Genomic DNA, 15,601 nt, shown 5'->3' with positions numbered 1-15,601 from the left:
AGTAGACTGATGGGGCGGTAATTGGCCGGGTTGGATTTATCCTGCTTTTTGTGTACAGGATATACCTGAGCAATTTTCCACATGGCTGGGTAGACCCCAGTGTTGTATCTGTACTGGAACAGCTTGATTGGGGTGGGGGGGCGCGTTGGGTGGCAAGCTCTGGAGCAGAAGTCTTCTGTGCTATTGCTGGAATATTGTCAGGGCCCATAGCCTTTGCAGTATCCAGTGCCTTCAGCCATTTCTTGATGATATGTGGAGTGAATCAAATTAGCTGGACACTGGCATCAGTGATGCTGGGGACCTCCAGAGGAGGCCAAGATGGAACATCTACTAGGCACTTCTGGCTGAAGATTGTTGCAAATGCTTCAGCTTTATCTTTTGCACTGACATGCTGGGCTCTCCCATCATTGAGGATGGGGATATTTGTGGAGCCGCCACCTCCAGTGAGTTGTTTAATTGTCCACCACTGTTCACGACTGGATGTGGCAGGACTGCAGAGCTTAGACCTGATCCATTGGTTGTGGAATCGCTTAGCTCTGTCTGTCGCTTGCTGCTTATGCTGTTTGGCATGCAAACAGTCCTGTGTTGTAGCTTCACCAGGTTGACACCTCATTTTTAGGTATGCCTGGTGCTGCTCCTGGCATGCTCTCCTGCACTCTTCATTGAAACAGGATTGGTCCCCTGACTTGGTAATGGTAGAGTGGGGGATATGCCGGGCCAAGAGGTTACAAATTGTGTTCGAGTACAATTCTGTTGATGGCCCACAGCGCCTCATGGTTGAAATCTAGATCCGTTTGAAATCGATCCCATTCAGCATGGTGATAGGTCTACACAACAGGATGGAGGGTATCCTCAATGCGAAGACAGCACATTGTCTCCACAACAACTGTGCGGTGGTCGCTTCTAACGATACTTTCATGGACAGATGCATCTGCGGCAGGCAGGTTGGTGAGGATGAGGTCAAGCATGTTTTTCCCTCTTGTTGGATCCCCCACCACCTGGCGCAGACCCAGTCTAGCAGCTATGTCATTTAGGACTCGGCCAGCTTGGTCAGTGGTGGTGCTACCGAGCCACTCTTGGTGATAGACATTGAAGGCCCCAGAGTACATTCTGCGCCCCTGCCCCTCAGTGCTTCGTCCAAGTGGTGTTCAGGGAGGAACATTGATTCATCTACTGAGGGGGGTTCGGTATGTGGGAATCAGCAGGAGATTTCCTTGCCCATGTTTAACTTGATGCTGTGAGACTTCGTGGGGTCTGGAGTCGATGTTGAGGATTGCCAGGGCAACTCCCTCCCGACTGTATACCACTGTGCCGTCACCTTTGCTGGTCTGCCCTGCAGGTGGGACAGGTCATACCCAGGGATGGTGATGGTGGTGCCTGGGACATTGTTTGTAAGGTATGATTCTGTAAGTACGACTATGTCAGGCTGTTTCTGACTAGTCTGTGGGAGAGCTCTCCCAATTTTGGCACCTGCCTCCGGATGTTAGTAAGGAGGACTTTGCAGAGTTGACAGAGCTGAGTTTGCCATTGTCGTTTCCGGTGCCTAGGTCAATACTGGGCAGTTGGTCCAGTTTTGTTCCTTTTTATTGACTTTCTAGTGGCTTGATGCAACTGAGTGGCTTGCTGGGCCATTTCAGAGGGCATTTAAGAGTCAAACACATTGCTGTGGGCCTGAAGTCACATGTAGGCTGGACCAGGTAAGGACGGCAGATTTCCTTTCCTAAAGGACATCGGTGAACCAGATGGGTTATTTATGACAGTGGTTTCATGGTCATCATTGGACTTTGAATTCCAGATTTTTATTGATTGCATTCAAATTCCGCCATCTGCCGTGGGGGTATTCGAACCTGGGTCACCAGAGCATTAACCTGGGTCTCTGGATTACTAGTCCAGTGATGATGTGCCAGAGTATTACCAGAGCTCCAAAGATTTTTACGAACATACGAACAAGGAATAGAAGTATAAAAACAAAAAGCTAAAAGCTACTGCGGATGCTGGAAATCCAAAACAAAAACAGAATTACCTGGAAAAACTCAGCAGGTCTGGCAGCATCGGCGGAGAAGAAATCAGTTAACGTTTCGAGCCTTCATGGCCCTTCGGCAGAACTGAAGCGCTTTAGTTCTGCCGAAGGGCCATGAAGGTTCGAAACGTTAACTGATTTCTTCTCCGCCGATGCTGCCAGACCTGCTGAGTTTTTCCAGGTAATTCTGTTTTTGTTAAGGAATAGAAGTAGGCCCTTCAACCTCCCAAGCCTGCGCCGCCATTTAATAAGATTACGACTGATCTGATAGTAACCTCAAATCTCGATCCCACCTACCCCCAATAACCTATCACCCCCTTGCTTACCAAGAATCTATCCTCCTCTGCCTTAAAAATATTCAAAGACTCTGCTTCCACCACCTTTACAGGAAGAGAGTTCCAACAGTGACCTCTAGTTCTAGGTTCTTCCACAAGAGGAAACATCCTCTCCACATCCACCCTGTCAAGACCCCTCAGGATCTTATATATTTCAATCAAGTCGCCTCTTACTCTTCTAAATTCCAGCGGATACAAACCTGGCCTGTCCATCCTCGCCCATTCCAGGTATTAGTCTGGTAAACTTTCTGTGAACTGCTTTCAACACATTTACGTCCTTCCTTAAATAAGGTGACCAGTACTGTACACAGTATTCCAGATGTGGTTTCACTAGTGCTCTGTATAACTGAAGCATAACTTCCCCACTTTTGTATTCAACTCCCCTTGCATGAAATGTTAACATTCTATTAGCTTTCCAAATTACTTGCTGTACCTGTATACTCGCCTTTTGTGATTCATGCACTAAGACACTGGATCCCTCTGCATCTCAGAGCTCTGCAATCTCTCACCATATAGATAATATGCTTCTCTTTTAGTCTTCCTGCCCAAATGGATAATTTCACATTTTCCCACATTATACTCCATTTGTGAGATCTTTGCCCACTCAGTTTACCTATCTATATCTTTTTGTAGCCTCCAATGTCCTCTTTACAACTTAATTTCGTACCTATCTTTGTGTCATCAGTACACCAACTGGCTCCCCTTTATCCAAAGCACATGTTACTTCTTCAAAGAACTCCAATAAGTTGGTTAAACATGATTTCCCTTTCACAAAACCATGTTGACTCTGTCTGATCGCCTTGAACCGTATCCAAGTGTCCTGCTATAGCTTTTTTAATAGCAGCTTCTAACATTTTCCCTATAACTGATGTTAAGCTAACTGGCCTGTAATTTCCCACTTCCTGCTTCCCTCCCTTTTTGAATAGTGGAGTTACATTTGCTGTCTTCCAATGTAATGGGGCCTTCCCCAAATCTAGGGAGTTTCGGAAGATTAAAACCAATGCACCAACTGTCTCACTAGCCACTTCTTTTAAGACCTAGGATGAAGTCCATCTGGACCCGGGCACTTGACAGCTCGCAGTTCCAACAATTTACTTAGTACCACTTTCCTGGTTATTGTAATTTTCCTGGCTTCCTCCCCCACTTACATTTCCTGATTTATAGCTGCTTCTAGAATGTTACTTGTATCCTCGATAGTGAAGACTGATGCAAAATACCCATTCAATTCATCAGCCATTTCCTTGTTTTCCATTATCAATTCTCCAGACTCACTTTCTATAGGACCAATGCTCACTTTTTTAAGTTGTTTCTTTTTAAAATATTTATAGATACTCTACTATCTGTTTTTTTCATTTCTGTCTAGCTTTCTCTTATACTTTAGTTTTTCCCTCATTAATATTTTAATCACCCTTTGCTGCTCCTTACATTCTGTCCAATCTTCTGACCTTCCATCTATCTTTGTTCAACCCTACAATGTGATTACTATTACGGGGCTTGTGCACGACTCCCACATGTGACTTCTTGCCTTTACCATTTCTCATCTCTATCCAAACCGTTTCCACATCCTGGTTTTCTGAACTTAGGTCACGCATCTCTATTGTGCTAATACCATCATTAACTAACAGAGCCATCCCTCCACCTTTTCCTCGCTTCCTGGCCTTCCTAAGTATCCTATACCCTTTAATATTCAGGTCCCAATCCATGTCCTCCTGTAGCCATGTCTCTGTAATGGCTATCAAATCGTACTTATTTATTTCTATGTGAGCACTCAGTTCATCTGTTTGTTTTGGGTGTTTCATGCATTCAGATACAGAGCTCTTAGTTTTATCCTTTTATTCTTTTTATAACCTCTGGTCTCATCTGTTGATTTACTGTTAGATTTGCACTCTCTATCCCTCCCTGTCACGGTCTGTTTTTCATTTCACATAATAATACCTTTCTCTTTTGCCATGTCTCTACTCTTTGATTTACCATGTCTTCCCAAATTTTATCCCCTGTCCCAACTACTTAGTTTAAAACCCTCTCTTCTTCCCTAGTTAATGCGGCTCACAAGAACACCGGCCCCAGCACAGTTCAGGTGCAGACCATCCCAACAGTACAGATCCCACTTTCCCCAATATTGGTGCCAGTGCCCCATGAACCGGAACCCACTTCTCTCACCAGGAAGAATCACACCTTATATTACCTTTAGTTTAAGTGTCATCTGTGCCGTTGTGGTAGAACTCAACTCTGAGTTAGACGTTAGAAGTCTGAGATGCAATCTTCCGGATGAACCGTTAAACTGAGGCCCTGTCTCCCCTCTCTGATATTTGCAGAAGATTGCATGGTATAATCTCATAAACCAGGGAAGTTCACCGCAAGTTCGCCACGAAGTAATAGAGCTAGCTTTCAGGATGAAATGAGACATGACCATAGAGCTGGCAACTGGGGGGAAGGAGCGAGACAAAAAGTGTGCGGAGAAGGTGAGAATTCAATTGGCAAATGGCGGGAAAATGAGACCCAAGCGGGGATATAAACAGCGCAGAGAAGGCAAGAGTTCAGTTGACAAACGGTGGGAAAGTGAGACCAGAACAGAGGTATAAACAGCGTGAAGAAGGCTAGATTTCGGTTGGTGAATGGCAGGCAAGACCAGGAGCGGAGATATAAATGGCTGTCTGCCAGGAGCCAGTCTGTAGGTTCAGAAAAACCGAGGTGTGACATCACAGGAAAGCAATGATTGGCTGGTGAGTGTTTTCTATTTATCTTATCTAAACTAGGGAATTTCAATCAGAGTAAGGGGAACATTAATTAAGTATAAAAGCACAGGCAGGACAAGAAGCATTAATTAAAATTTGATTAGTAAAATAATTTCTTAATTGAATTACTATAAAGATGGCAGGGCAGGTGATGTGTTGCAGCCGCAAAATGTGGGTGCTTGTGGACGCCAGTGTGATCCAAAGGCAAGCTCATCTGCACTAAGTGTCTTCAGCTCATAGTTAATGGGCTTGAGGCTCAGCCACAGACAGGGAGGGGGAAAGTTAACTGGACACTTTGTTCCATAAGGCAGTCATAACCCTTAGGATAGGGTCTTCTGATTTGGTCAAGGACAGGTGGTGTGACTGTGAGTGAGGTAAAGGGATTGAGAATGTAGAATATGGACACCAAAATTGCATACAGTTCCAGATGTGGCCTCTCAATACCCTGTAGAAAAACGTCTTTATTCTTGAACTCCAGTACCCTTACAATAAAGGCCAACATGCCATTTGCTTTGCTAATTGCTTGCTGTACTTGCATGCTAACTTTCTGCATTTCCTGTAGCAGCATACCCAAGTCTCTTTGAACATCAACACTTATAAGTTTCACACCTTTTAAAGTATTCCACTTTTCAATTTGTATGACCAAAGTGAATAACTACACACTTACCTACATTATAATCCATCTGCCACCTTGTTGCCCACTCACTTAACCTGCCTGTTTCTCTTTGCAGCCTCTCTGTGTCCATCCCCACAACCTACCTTTCCACCTAGCTTGACATTATCAGCAAACTTTGATAGCTTACTCTCTGCCTCTTCATCTAAGTCATTAATATAGATTGTTAATAGCTGAGGCTGCAGCACTGATTCTTGCAGCACTCCACCATTCACTGCATCCCAACTTAAAAAAAGCCCCATTTATGCCCACTTTCTGCTTTCTAAGTGTTAACCCATTCTCTATCCATGCAAAAATATTACCCCCAGCTCTATGAGCCCTTATCTTGCCTATTAACCTTTTGTGTAGCACTTTATTGAATGTCTTTCAGAAGTCTAGGTGTACTGCATCTACTGGTTCCCCTGTATCTACCCTACTAGTTATATCCTCAAAAAACCGTAATAAATATGTCAAACAAGATTTCTCTTTATTAAAGCCATGTTGACTTGTTCTAATCATGCTATGCTTTCTAAGTGCATTGTTAAGACTTCCTTAATGATAAATTCCACATTTTCCCAACAACTGATGTTAGGCTAACTGGCCTGTAGTTTGCTGTTTTCTCTCTCCCTCCTTTCTTGAAAAGTGGTGTAATATTTGCCAAATTCAAACCTAATAGGACCGTTCCTGAATCTAAGAACATAAAGAATGTGCAACGATATATAAATAGGTTCAGTGAGTGGGCAAAAATTTGGCAGATGGAGTATAATGTGGGAAAATGTGAACTTGTTCACTTTGGCAGGAAGAATAGAAAAGCAGCATATTATTTAAATGGAGAAAGATTGCAGAATTGTGCAGTACAAAGGGACCTGAGTACCCTGGTAAATGAATCACAAAAAGTTAGTATGCAGGTACAGCAAGTGACTAGGAAGGCAAAAAAAATGTTGTTGTTTATCAAGGGGAATGGAATATAAAAGTAGGTAAGTTTTGCTTTAGTTGTACAGGTCATTGGTTGACCACATTGAGAGTACTGAGTACGTTTTGATCTCTTTATTTAAGAAAGGACATAATTGCTTTAGAAACAGTGCAGAGAAGGTTCGTTTGACTGATTGCTGGGATGAAGGGGCTGTCTTTTGAGGAAAGGTTGGACAGGTTGGCCCTGTATCCATTGGAGTTTAGAAGGATGAGAGATGATCGTATTGATGTGTATAAGATCTTGAAAGGACTTGATAAGTTGGATGCTGAATGATGTTTCCCCTTATGGGAGAGGCTAGACCTAGGGGACACAATTTATAAATAAGGGATCTTCCATTTAAGATGGAAATGAGGAGGTTTTTTTTCTCGAAGGGTTGTTAGTCTGTGGAATTCTCTTCACCAGAGAGTGGTGTAGGCAGGGTCATTGAATATTTTTAAGGCTGAGTTAGGTAGATTCTAGACTGACAAGGGTATCAAAGGGTTTTGGGGGTAGACAGGAAAGTAGAGACAACAATCGATCAGCCATGATCTAATTGAATGGCAGAGCAGGCTTGTGGGGCTGAATGGCCTACTCCTCCTAATTTCATATGTTCATATGTATGTATAACCAAGCTCAATACTGCAACATTACATTGTGTAGTTATGTGTGTGTTTATGTAAGTCCGTAGAGATTTTGAGTGTTGAGGTTCCTTGATGAAGTTTTGCCAGTGGCAAACACACATTGAAAAATTAGACACTTAATGCTTTAGCACTATATCCACTATCTCAGCCACTTCTGGTGAGTCTTTGTACCAGGACCCTCACCTCGCAAAACTACTCAAGTATTTTAGTGTTTTTATGCTCTTAAATGTTCAGTATCAAACAAGTAACAGAAGCAATTTAAAATTGGACTTTATTGTAAAAGGACGTCCATGTGAAGTTGAGAAATATTAATATTTAATTCAAAAATCACAGTGTTGTTTAATATATGAAGTGATGTATGTAATTGATCCCATGAGTTCTAATGTCTGATGAGGTAGTGGATACATATGTCAAGCAGTAAGCAGTTAACACAGGAGGATAGGCACTATTATGTTAAGCTGTCATTTAGAAGTAGACACAAAAACCCTAGGCATTAAAATTCAAAAGGTTAATCTAATGACTTCCTGCTGTTCTTTTTCACAAAGTGGAAATTAATTTATTCTGGGACCAGCTTTTCATTGGTCTATTGGGAACAAGTACATGACACGCTTATGAAATATACATTATGGAAGTTACAAACTTGTGCTAGTTTTTAACTCTCTGAGATGCTCCCTCGTTCCTGTGAAATTTTCTTGTTGATGCCAAGCACCATTATAATTTCTGGGAACTCTCTCAAATTATTGTGTTGATATCCAAATTTAGTGTGGACTAAGCAATCTTCACAACCTATCTGTATGAATACAGCACAACATTTTACTTGGGGGCAGTGTTTATAGTGCACAGTTTTTCGTTTACTGCCTACTGTCATTCATGGGTTTACCATTATGCTGTATATTGACAATGCAGGTTTACACATTGATCATCCAAATACTGAATTTGTACATAAGGAGAGGTGACAGTGTTAGTGGCTCCAAGATGATTCTCTGGTGGGAGGTCTACTTGAAAGATGAGTCAAATGATTAGTTAGAGAGCTACACTGGGAGCAAGATTCCTCCCAAATTATTTAATCTAGGAAAGAGCCAAAGGACCAAGGAAAGTGGGGAAATCTATGAAATGGGATGAGAAAGAGAATAGCAATGTCTGTGGAATTCAGACCTACACTGACGACGCACAGTAAAGCTAGAAATGTAAGAACAAGCCACTTAGAACTGCAGCTGTCTGCCATCGCCGCAGACATTACCTGTTTGTTCTAAGCCTGCTGCTCAGACAGAGGACCGATATGCAACTTCAACCAGTTATAACAATTCACGGTAAAAAGCTACATATGAATTGATGTGGATTCACTATCTGTGGGACGTGCTTCAGTCCAAATGAATGCACAAGTCAAAATAAATTCCAGTATTCCACCCACACCTACCAATCCCTCACAACCCACCACAAAGCCAAGAGCAAACTCTCTATTTCCTCTCTGTCTTTATTGGTCAGTTGTCGCCATGCCCCAACTCTGCCACCCTTCTGGTTGGCGTGCAGCCACTTACCAAGTAGCAATCTCAGTCCAGCTAAAACATAGTGTTACCTAAATATACTCACCTGCCAATATATTGGTGAAAGTGGCATGACCAAGATTCTATATCAGATTGTGAATCTACATGCACCATGACAATGACTGTGGTGTGACCTTATCACTAAAAATGTAAACTTCAGAACTGATGATAAAATCCTTTAAGAAACTCTATTCTCAAGATCTTACCAATACATTGTTCCCATAAGGACAGAGCGCGCAACATTTACAAATGGCTGTACAAAAACTTAGCATTGTGATTGCATTTAAGACACTGCTTGAAATAATGTATTTTAAAATGGAAGTATCATTTTAATTTGTGCCTGCGACTTTAAAACTGCAAAGTTTTAAAATCTTCTAATACATATTGTGTTATGTCTACTAGCACAGTGAAAGGCCAGCGGCGGAAGTATACATTTAAAAGAGCTTTTCGTTTTGCGATCTGAATGTTAAAATAAAGTAGAAATGGAACCTACTTGGTGATTGGTACTTGTCGAGGAAAAGTCACCTCCAGCAAGCAGTCCCGAGTTTGCACATTTTAATGATATACAACCACCAGAGATTTGTGCAACAGACTGGCAGGAGCAGTTTGACTAATTACTTTATGCATAGAAACTGTCATGGAGAGAACTCGAAGTCTTTCATAATTTCTATGGACTTTTTTCAATAAAAGCAAGCATTCAAATTTCAAGCAGTAAATAGTTTGGTGTTTGGATTGGGGCTTGGTGGCCCATAGGATGCGTATTGTAATTGGCCTTGTAAAGTTGAGATGCTATGAGGTAGCTACTGAGTCTCAAGTAAAATATGGCATTTCAGATTTCAGTCCAACAGGATAGTAGGGAAGCAAACTGAAAAGGGACTCACTGAAGCCTTAAGTAGAAAATTGCTGAAAAAAGAGACATATCTGAGCTTTTCGTCTTAGACTCATCAGGGCACCTTGCAAGAACACCAGCATAAGGGGAAAACAACCATTTATACTGTATGTGAAGAGAATGTTGATTGGTTGGCAAGTGGCGTTGCCATGGAGAATGTATCAGTTATGGTGACTGATAGTTAACTGCCAAACATTGTTTGAAGTTTAAACTAGACTGCTTGACCCTGATTGGTCAAGATATTGCCCTGAGGAATGAGTCAGCGAATGGCTATCACTTATTTTATTTAGCTAAAACAGGCGCAATGTGCGTACATGCTCTTTCTGTCTGCACAGAACAGGGCCCTGTGTATTAATATATGTAGCTTCCAGAACACTCTCATGTGCCACACTGTGAGCCCAACTGACAATCTTAAATTGGTTGTCAGTGTAATTCTTAGCACACTGAGGATTATTTAGCAAATGTTGTCCAGTCACAGAATCACATCTAATGTTGGACACGGTGTTTTGAGTTTTGCAAGCACAGGCAGGTTGGGTATGGTCTGTACCTTGCCCATTACAAACAGCAGAAGGGACATGCTGTTTGATACAATCCGCCAGTCTTTGGGATGCACGACCTACATACCTAGCATCACACTGGCACTGAAATTCACATACCACATTATTCACTTATGTGCTGGATCGAACGTCTTTTTGGCTTGACAGCAGCATCCTGTTAGTGGCGAATACCACTCGTGTTGCTACTGCATAGTAGCAGCGTGAAACAGCTAGCTTCACCTGTTGCTCAAATTTTTGAGATATCTTGCCCTTCCAGGGTAAACTGAGGTAGACTGGGCATTTTTCAGGGCTGAAAGTTACGGCCTTAGGCAGATTGCGTGATATACAGAACGAAATGATGTGATCACGGTAATCATTATCCTCAGGATGCCTTTGATGCACCTATTTCAGCATCAAGCTTGCATGATGAGCAAATAGTTCAGGCCCTATTTAAAAGGCTGCCAATAAGACCAATCTTATAGGAACTGTAAGAATCTCAGTGCGTATATTGATCAGTGAAGGTAGGCTTGCGGTACACCATGGTAGAGAATCCCCTGGCAAATTCTCAACTAGCATGTTAAGGAAGGGGAGTTCATTTGACTGCTCCATTTCAAAGGTGAATTTGAGCACAGGATGGAGCCCATCAAGACATGTGAGGAAATTGTTACATGCAGCTGCAGAATTAAATATATCAAACGTATCATTCACACATCGGAAATATGTGAGGGGTAGGAGGCTAGGTGTCATTCCATCGAAGACACGTTGTTGGGTTCCATGAGAAACGTATCTTCGATGGAATGACACCTAAATAGGGCCATTTGCCCACCATGCAAGCTTGCTGCTGAAATAGGGAGCATCAAAGGCATCCTGCGGGATAATGGTTACCCTGATCAGATCATTTCGCGCTGTATATCACACAAATGGCCTAAGGCCATCACTTTCGGCCCTGAAAAGTGTCCAGTCTACCTCAGATTACCCTGGAAGGGCAAGATATCGCAAAAATTTGAAGTTGGCTGTTTCACACTGCTACTATGCAGTAGCAACACGAGTGGTATTCGCCACTAACAGCTGCTGCTGTCAAGCCAAACAGACGTTCTACCTATCACACAAATGAGTAATGTGGTGTATGATTTTCAGTGCCAGTGTGATGCTAGGTATATGGCTGTACATCCCAAAGACTGGTGGATCATATCAAATAGCATGTCCCAGCCATTGTTCACAACGGTCAGGGTACAGACCATACCCAACCTGTCTGTGCTTGCAAAACTCAAAACATAATGTCCGACATTAGATGTGATTCCGTGATTGTACAACATTTGCTAAATAATCTTCAGTGTGCTAAAAATTATGCTGTCAACCAATTTAATATTGTTAGTTGGTCTCCAGTATGGTGCATTTGCGTGTACTGGAAGCTAGATATATTAATATCTAGCCCTGTTCTTTGCAGACAGAAAGAACGTGTACACACATCACGCCTGTTTCAATTGAATGAAATAAGTGACAACCGTTCATGACACATTCCTCAGGGCAATGCCTAGACCAATCGGGGTCAAGCTGCCTGGTTTAAGTTTCAAACAATGCTTGGCAGTTAACTGTCAGTCACCATCACTGGTGCATTCTCCATGGCAACGCCACTTGCCAACTAATCAGCACTCTCTTCACATACAGTATAAATTGTTGTTTTCCCCTAATATTGGTTTTCTTGCGAGGTGTCCTGATGCGTGCAAGACAAGAAGCTTAGGCATGTCTCTTTTTTCAGTAATGCTCAAGTTCTGTACTACAAATAACTATCAGGTAAGTAGCACATGGAGTGCCTCAGCTATTGCGTTTTCAAGCTCAGAAAGAAGGCTATTTGGCAAAACGAACCTATTTTTCTCTTGACTGTTGTCAATCTTCATATGCTCCTTCTTAGAACATCCTTAAATCTCTTACTCTTGTATCGCATCTTTGTCCTTTGAACCTTTTTGAACTGTGACCTTCCCTGGTAACTTACTTCATTGCCTTTGTGTAAAAGAAAATGTTCAACCTGACTTACCTTGTCTTATTTTTAGATGTGGAGTGGGGAGGAGCTTCAGCAATTTGTTAGCTGCTTTCGTCCCTCTTCACTCAGTCAGAATCTACATATATATTGATTTGGACCGCTTACCTCTTAGTGAGCTGAAATATCCAATTTATTCTGATTGTTTTAGGGCCATAAGAACAAGAGGAGGCCAATTTGACCCTTGAATTTATTCTAACATTCTATTAAATCCCCCACTAATTTGTATCTTTACCTCCTTCCATTCGGCTTGGTTCAGTAACCCTTGAGATCCTTGCTGAACAAAAATCTTTCCACCTCATTTTGAAATTCTCAGTTCACGCAGTCTCAACAGCTTTTTGGGGAAGAGGGTTCCAGATTTCGTCTACACTTTGTATGGAAAAAGCATTTCCTGATATCACCCCTGAAAGGCCTAACTCTAATGTTAAGGCTACATCCACGCTCTCAAGCCTCCACACCAAAGGAAGTGGTTTCTCTCGCGTAAACTTAAACGTTATTAATACCGTGTCATGCCAGGTGTGGTCTGCCTGAAGGCAGGTCCTTGGCTCATTCTTTGTTGATGCTTCATCCTGAGCCTTTTTCTTGGCAGGTTATGTCAGTTGTAGTTTGTCATTTCCTTCCACACTTGGGGACGGGGTGAGGAGAGGAGGCAGATCCCAAGCCTACGTGAACTGGAATGGGAATCAAACCCAACTGTTGCCGTTATTCTGAACCACTAGCAAGCCACCTAGCCAATTGAGAACTGGCCCCCTATTGTTAATATGATTTAAAGAATTTTTTATGTATTTCTGTTCCATGACCTTTTAACTGAATGTTGTTGTACCTTTGCAGATTTCTGTTCCACGGTGACCATAGTGGATCCTTCTAATGGAAGGTTGAATTGTGTAATTTTCAGTGGGAACGCTGATCTACTTCCTAAAATCTACAAAGTTGGAGATGTGGTTCGTTTCCATAGAATCAAGGTGGGTTTGTTAACTTGCTTTGTGTGAATTGAGCATTTTTCATCATGAAGTGCGCACAGTTTAGAAAGAATTTGCATTTGTATCACGCCTTTCATGACCCCAGAACATTCCAAAGCGCTTTATGACCAACGAGGTACTCTCTGAAGTGTCATCACTTTTGCGATGTAGGAATCATGACAGTCAATATGCGTAATGTGTGACCCCATTTTAATACTTGAAAACTAACATGACCCCAGCAACATTCAGTATATAATTATTAAAGTTTGTGTTTGATAGATACAGAATAGATATAGATTTGGGGAGATGGTGGTGCAGTGGTAATGTCACTGAGCTAATAATCTGGAGGCCCAAGCTAATGCTGTGAGGACATGGGTTCAAATCCCACCACGGCAGCTGGGGGAACTTAAATTCAAATAATAAAACCTGGAATATAAAGTTAATCTCAGTAATGGTGATAATAAAACTAACATTAATTGCTGTAAAAACCCACCTGTTCATTAATGTCAATTAGGGAAGGCAACCTGCCATATTTATCTGGCCTGACATATATGTGACTCCAGACTCACAGCAATGTGGTCGACTCTTAACTGCCCTCAAGTGGCCTAGCAAGCCACTCAGTTCAAGGGCAATTAGGGATGGGCAACAAATGCTGGCCTTGTCAGTCACATCCACATCCTATGAAAGAATTAATCAACATATAATAATACATCATATAAATATGAAAACGTTCACTTTGTGAACATTTTATTCTCTTGTGGAATTCAGCCATATTCCCTGATGATGACAGAAGAGACTTAATGAAGCCCCTCTCCCTTCCACTCCCCCTCCCCAACATATTCTAATCACCGCTCCCAACCACAAACACACACATGCGCACACACAGGCTCCCCCCCCCCCCCCCCCCCCCCACTTCCCACATGCCACCCCAACTCATTCACTCACTCAGCAGCTTCTCTTCCCAACCTCCCTTCCTCCCGCACTCGTTCACTTACTCAGCAGCCTCTCTTTCGAAACACCGATTCCCCATGCACCAGCCTCTCTCCCTTTTCCCCCTTTTGGGTCTCGTTGCCAACGCATGTGAAGCAGGCTTACTAGCCCAGGGCAAGGATCCTGTAGGACAGGCAGACAGGAACAAAACTCAATAAATTTTAAGCCACCACTTGCCTTCCCAGCTCAGCCACATAACCTCCTGACTTTTCACACACACTGTCAGTGATTGAGCTGCACTTGCCTGTCTCTGCCTGTGCTTAGTTGACATACAAATATCTCGGGCCCACTGGATCTCACTGCTAAACCCGTTTCTAATGTCCTGTCAGAACCTCCAGGCTGGGCAGTCTCCTATCCACAATTGTCATTGCTGCCTCGGAGGAGGGGCAGCTCGGACCTGTGAATATGACCTCCGCGACCCACAGTTTGGGAAGCCCTGGACTAGATAATCTGTTTCAGTGATTTGGTTGCGAGTTAGATATTGGCCATGCTGGAAGAAACTCTCCTGCTCCTCCTTGAATTATGCCGTGAGACCTTTTGCTTCCATGTGAGAGGGCAGACGGGGCCCTCACTTTGACATGCCAACTCTTAACGAGAAAATCCGAGGACTAACCCAGGAAACGATCAAGGTGATGAGATTGATTATAATGAGAAGTATGACAAACTGTGGGGAAATCATTTGAGAATCATGAGGAAACCTGCTGAGGTCATCAGTGTCTGAAAAAATTAATGACTTTAATTAATTAATTAAGATCAAGATGCAGGCAGAGATCATTGTAGTTGAATTATAGGAACAGGAGTAGGCCATTCGACCCTTTGAACCTTTTTTGTCATTCCAGGAGATCATGGCCGATCCTTACCCTTATTGCACCATCCGCTTTGGATCCATATCTTTTAATACCCATGTTCAGCAAAAATCCTTCAGCCCAAATTTGAGCTAGCATCTACTGCTTTTGTGGGAGTTTCACACTTCTACCAATCTTGGCATGAAGAAGTGCTTCCTGACACTCCCCTGGAAGGCCTAGCTTTGATTTTACGGTTATATCCCTCCCCAGACTAACTCACAAGATGAAAAAGTTTCTCCATGTGAACTCTATCAGTTCCTTCCAAAATTCTGATAGCCTCAATCTTAACCTTCTATAATCCAGGGCATACCAGCCTAATTTATGTAAAATCATCTCATAATCTAACACTTGGAGCACTGTGGTGAACATTAGACGGGGAGGATCCAGTCAGAGACTGATCCAAACTGCAATGCAGACTCTAGGAAATATGGAGCTGACTCAACATCAAACTCTGAAGAGCATGGA

The 15,601-nt window shown here is 42.6% G+C and overlaps 1 protein-coding gene across 7 annotated transcripts in view; it reads left to right on the top strand.

The window, feature by feature from the left end:
* Nucleotides 1-15,601, top strand: part of pot1 (protection of telomeres 1 homolog) — a 334,309-nt gene that overhangs the window by 191,282 nt on the left and 127,426 nt on the right. For all 7 annotated transcript variants that reach the window (XM_078568389.1, XM_078568390.1, XM_078568392.1 and 4 more), the window contains one exon: nt 13,174-13,304. In XM_078568389.1, coding sequence (XP_078424515.1) covers nt 13,174-13,304 — 131 coding nt within the window. The remainder of the gene's footprint in view (nt 1-13,173; nt 13,305-15,601) is intronic.

The sequence above is a fragment of the Cetorhinus maximus genome, chromosome 22 (genome assembly GCF_964194155.1).
Source record: "Cetorhinus maximus chromosome 22, sCetMax3.hap1.1, whole genome shotgun sequence".
Taxonomy (NCBI): domain Eukaryota; kingdom Metazoa; phylum Chordata; class Chondrichthyes; order Lamniformes; family Cetorhinidae; genus Cetorhinus; species Cetorhinus maximus.
This window is presented reverse-complemented; position numbering and strand designations above follow the sequence as displayed.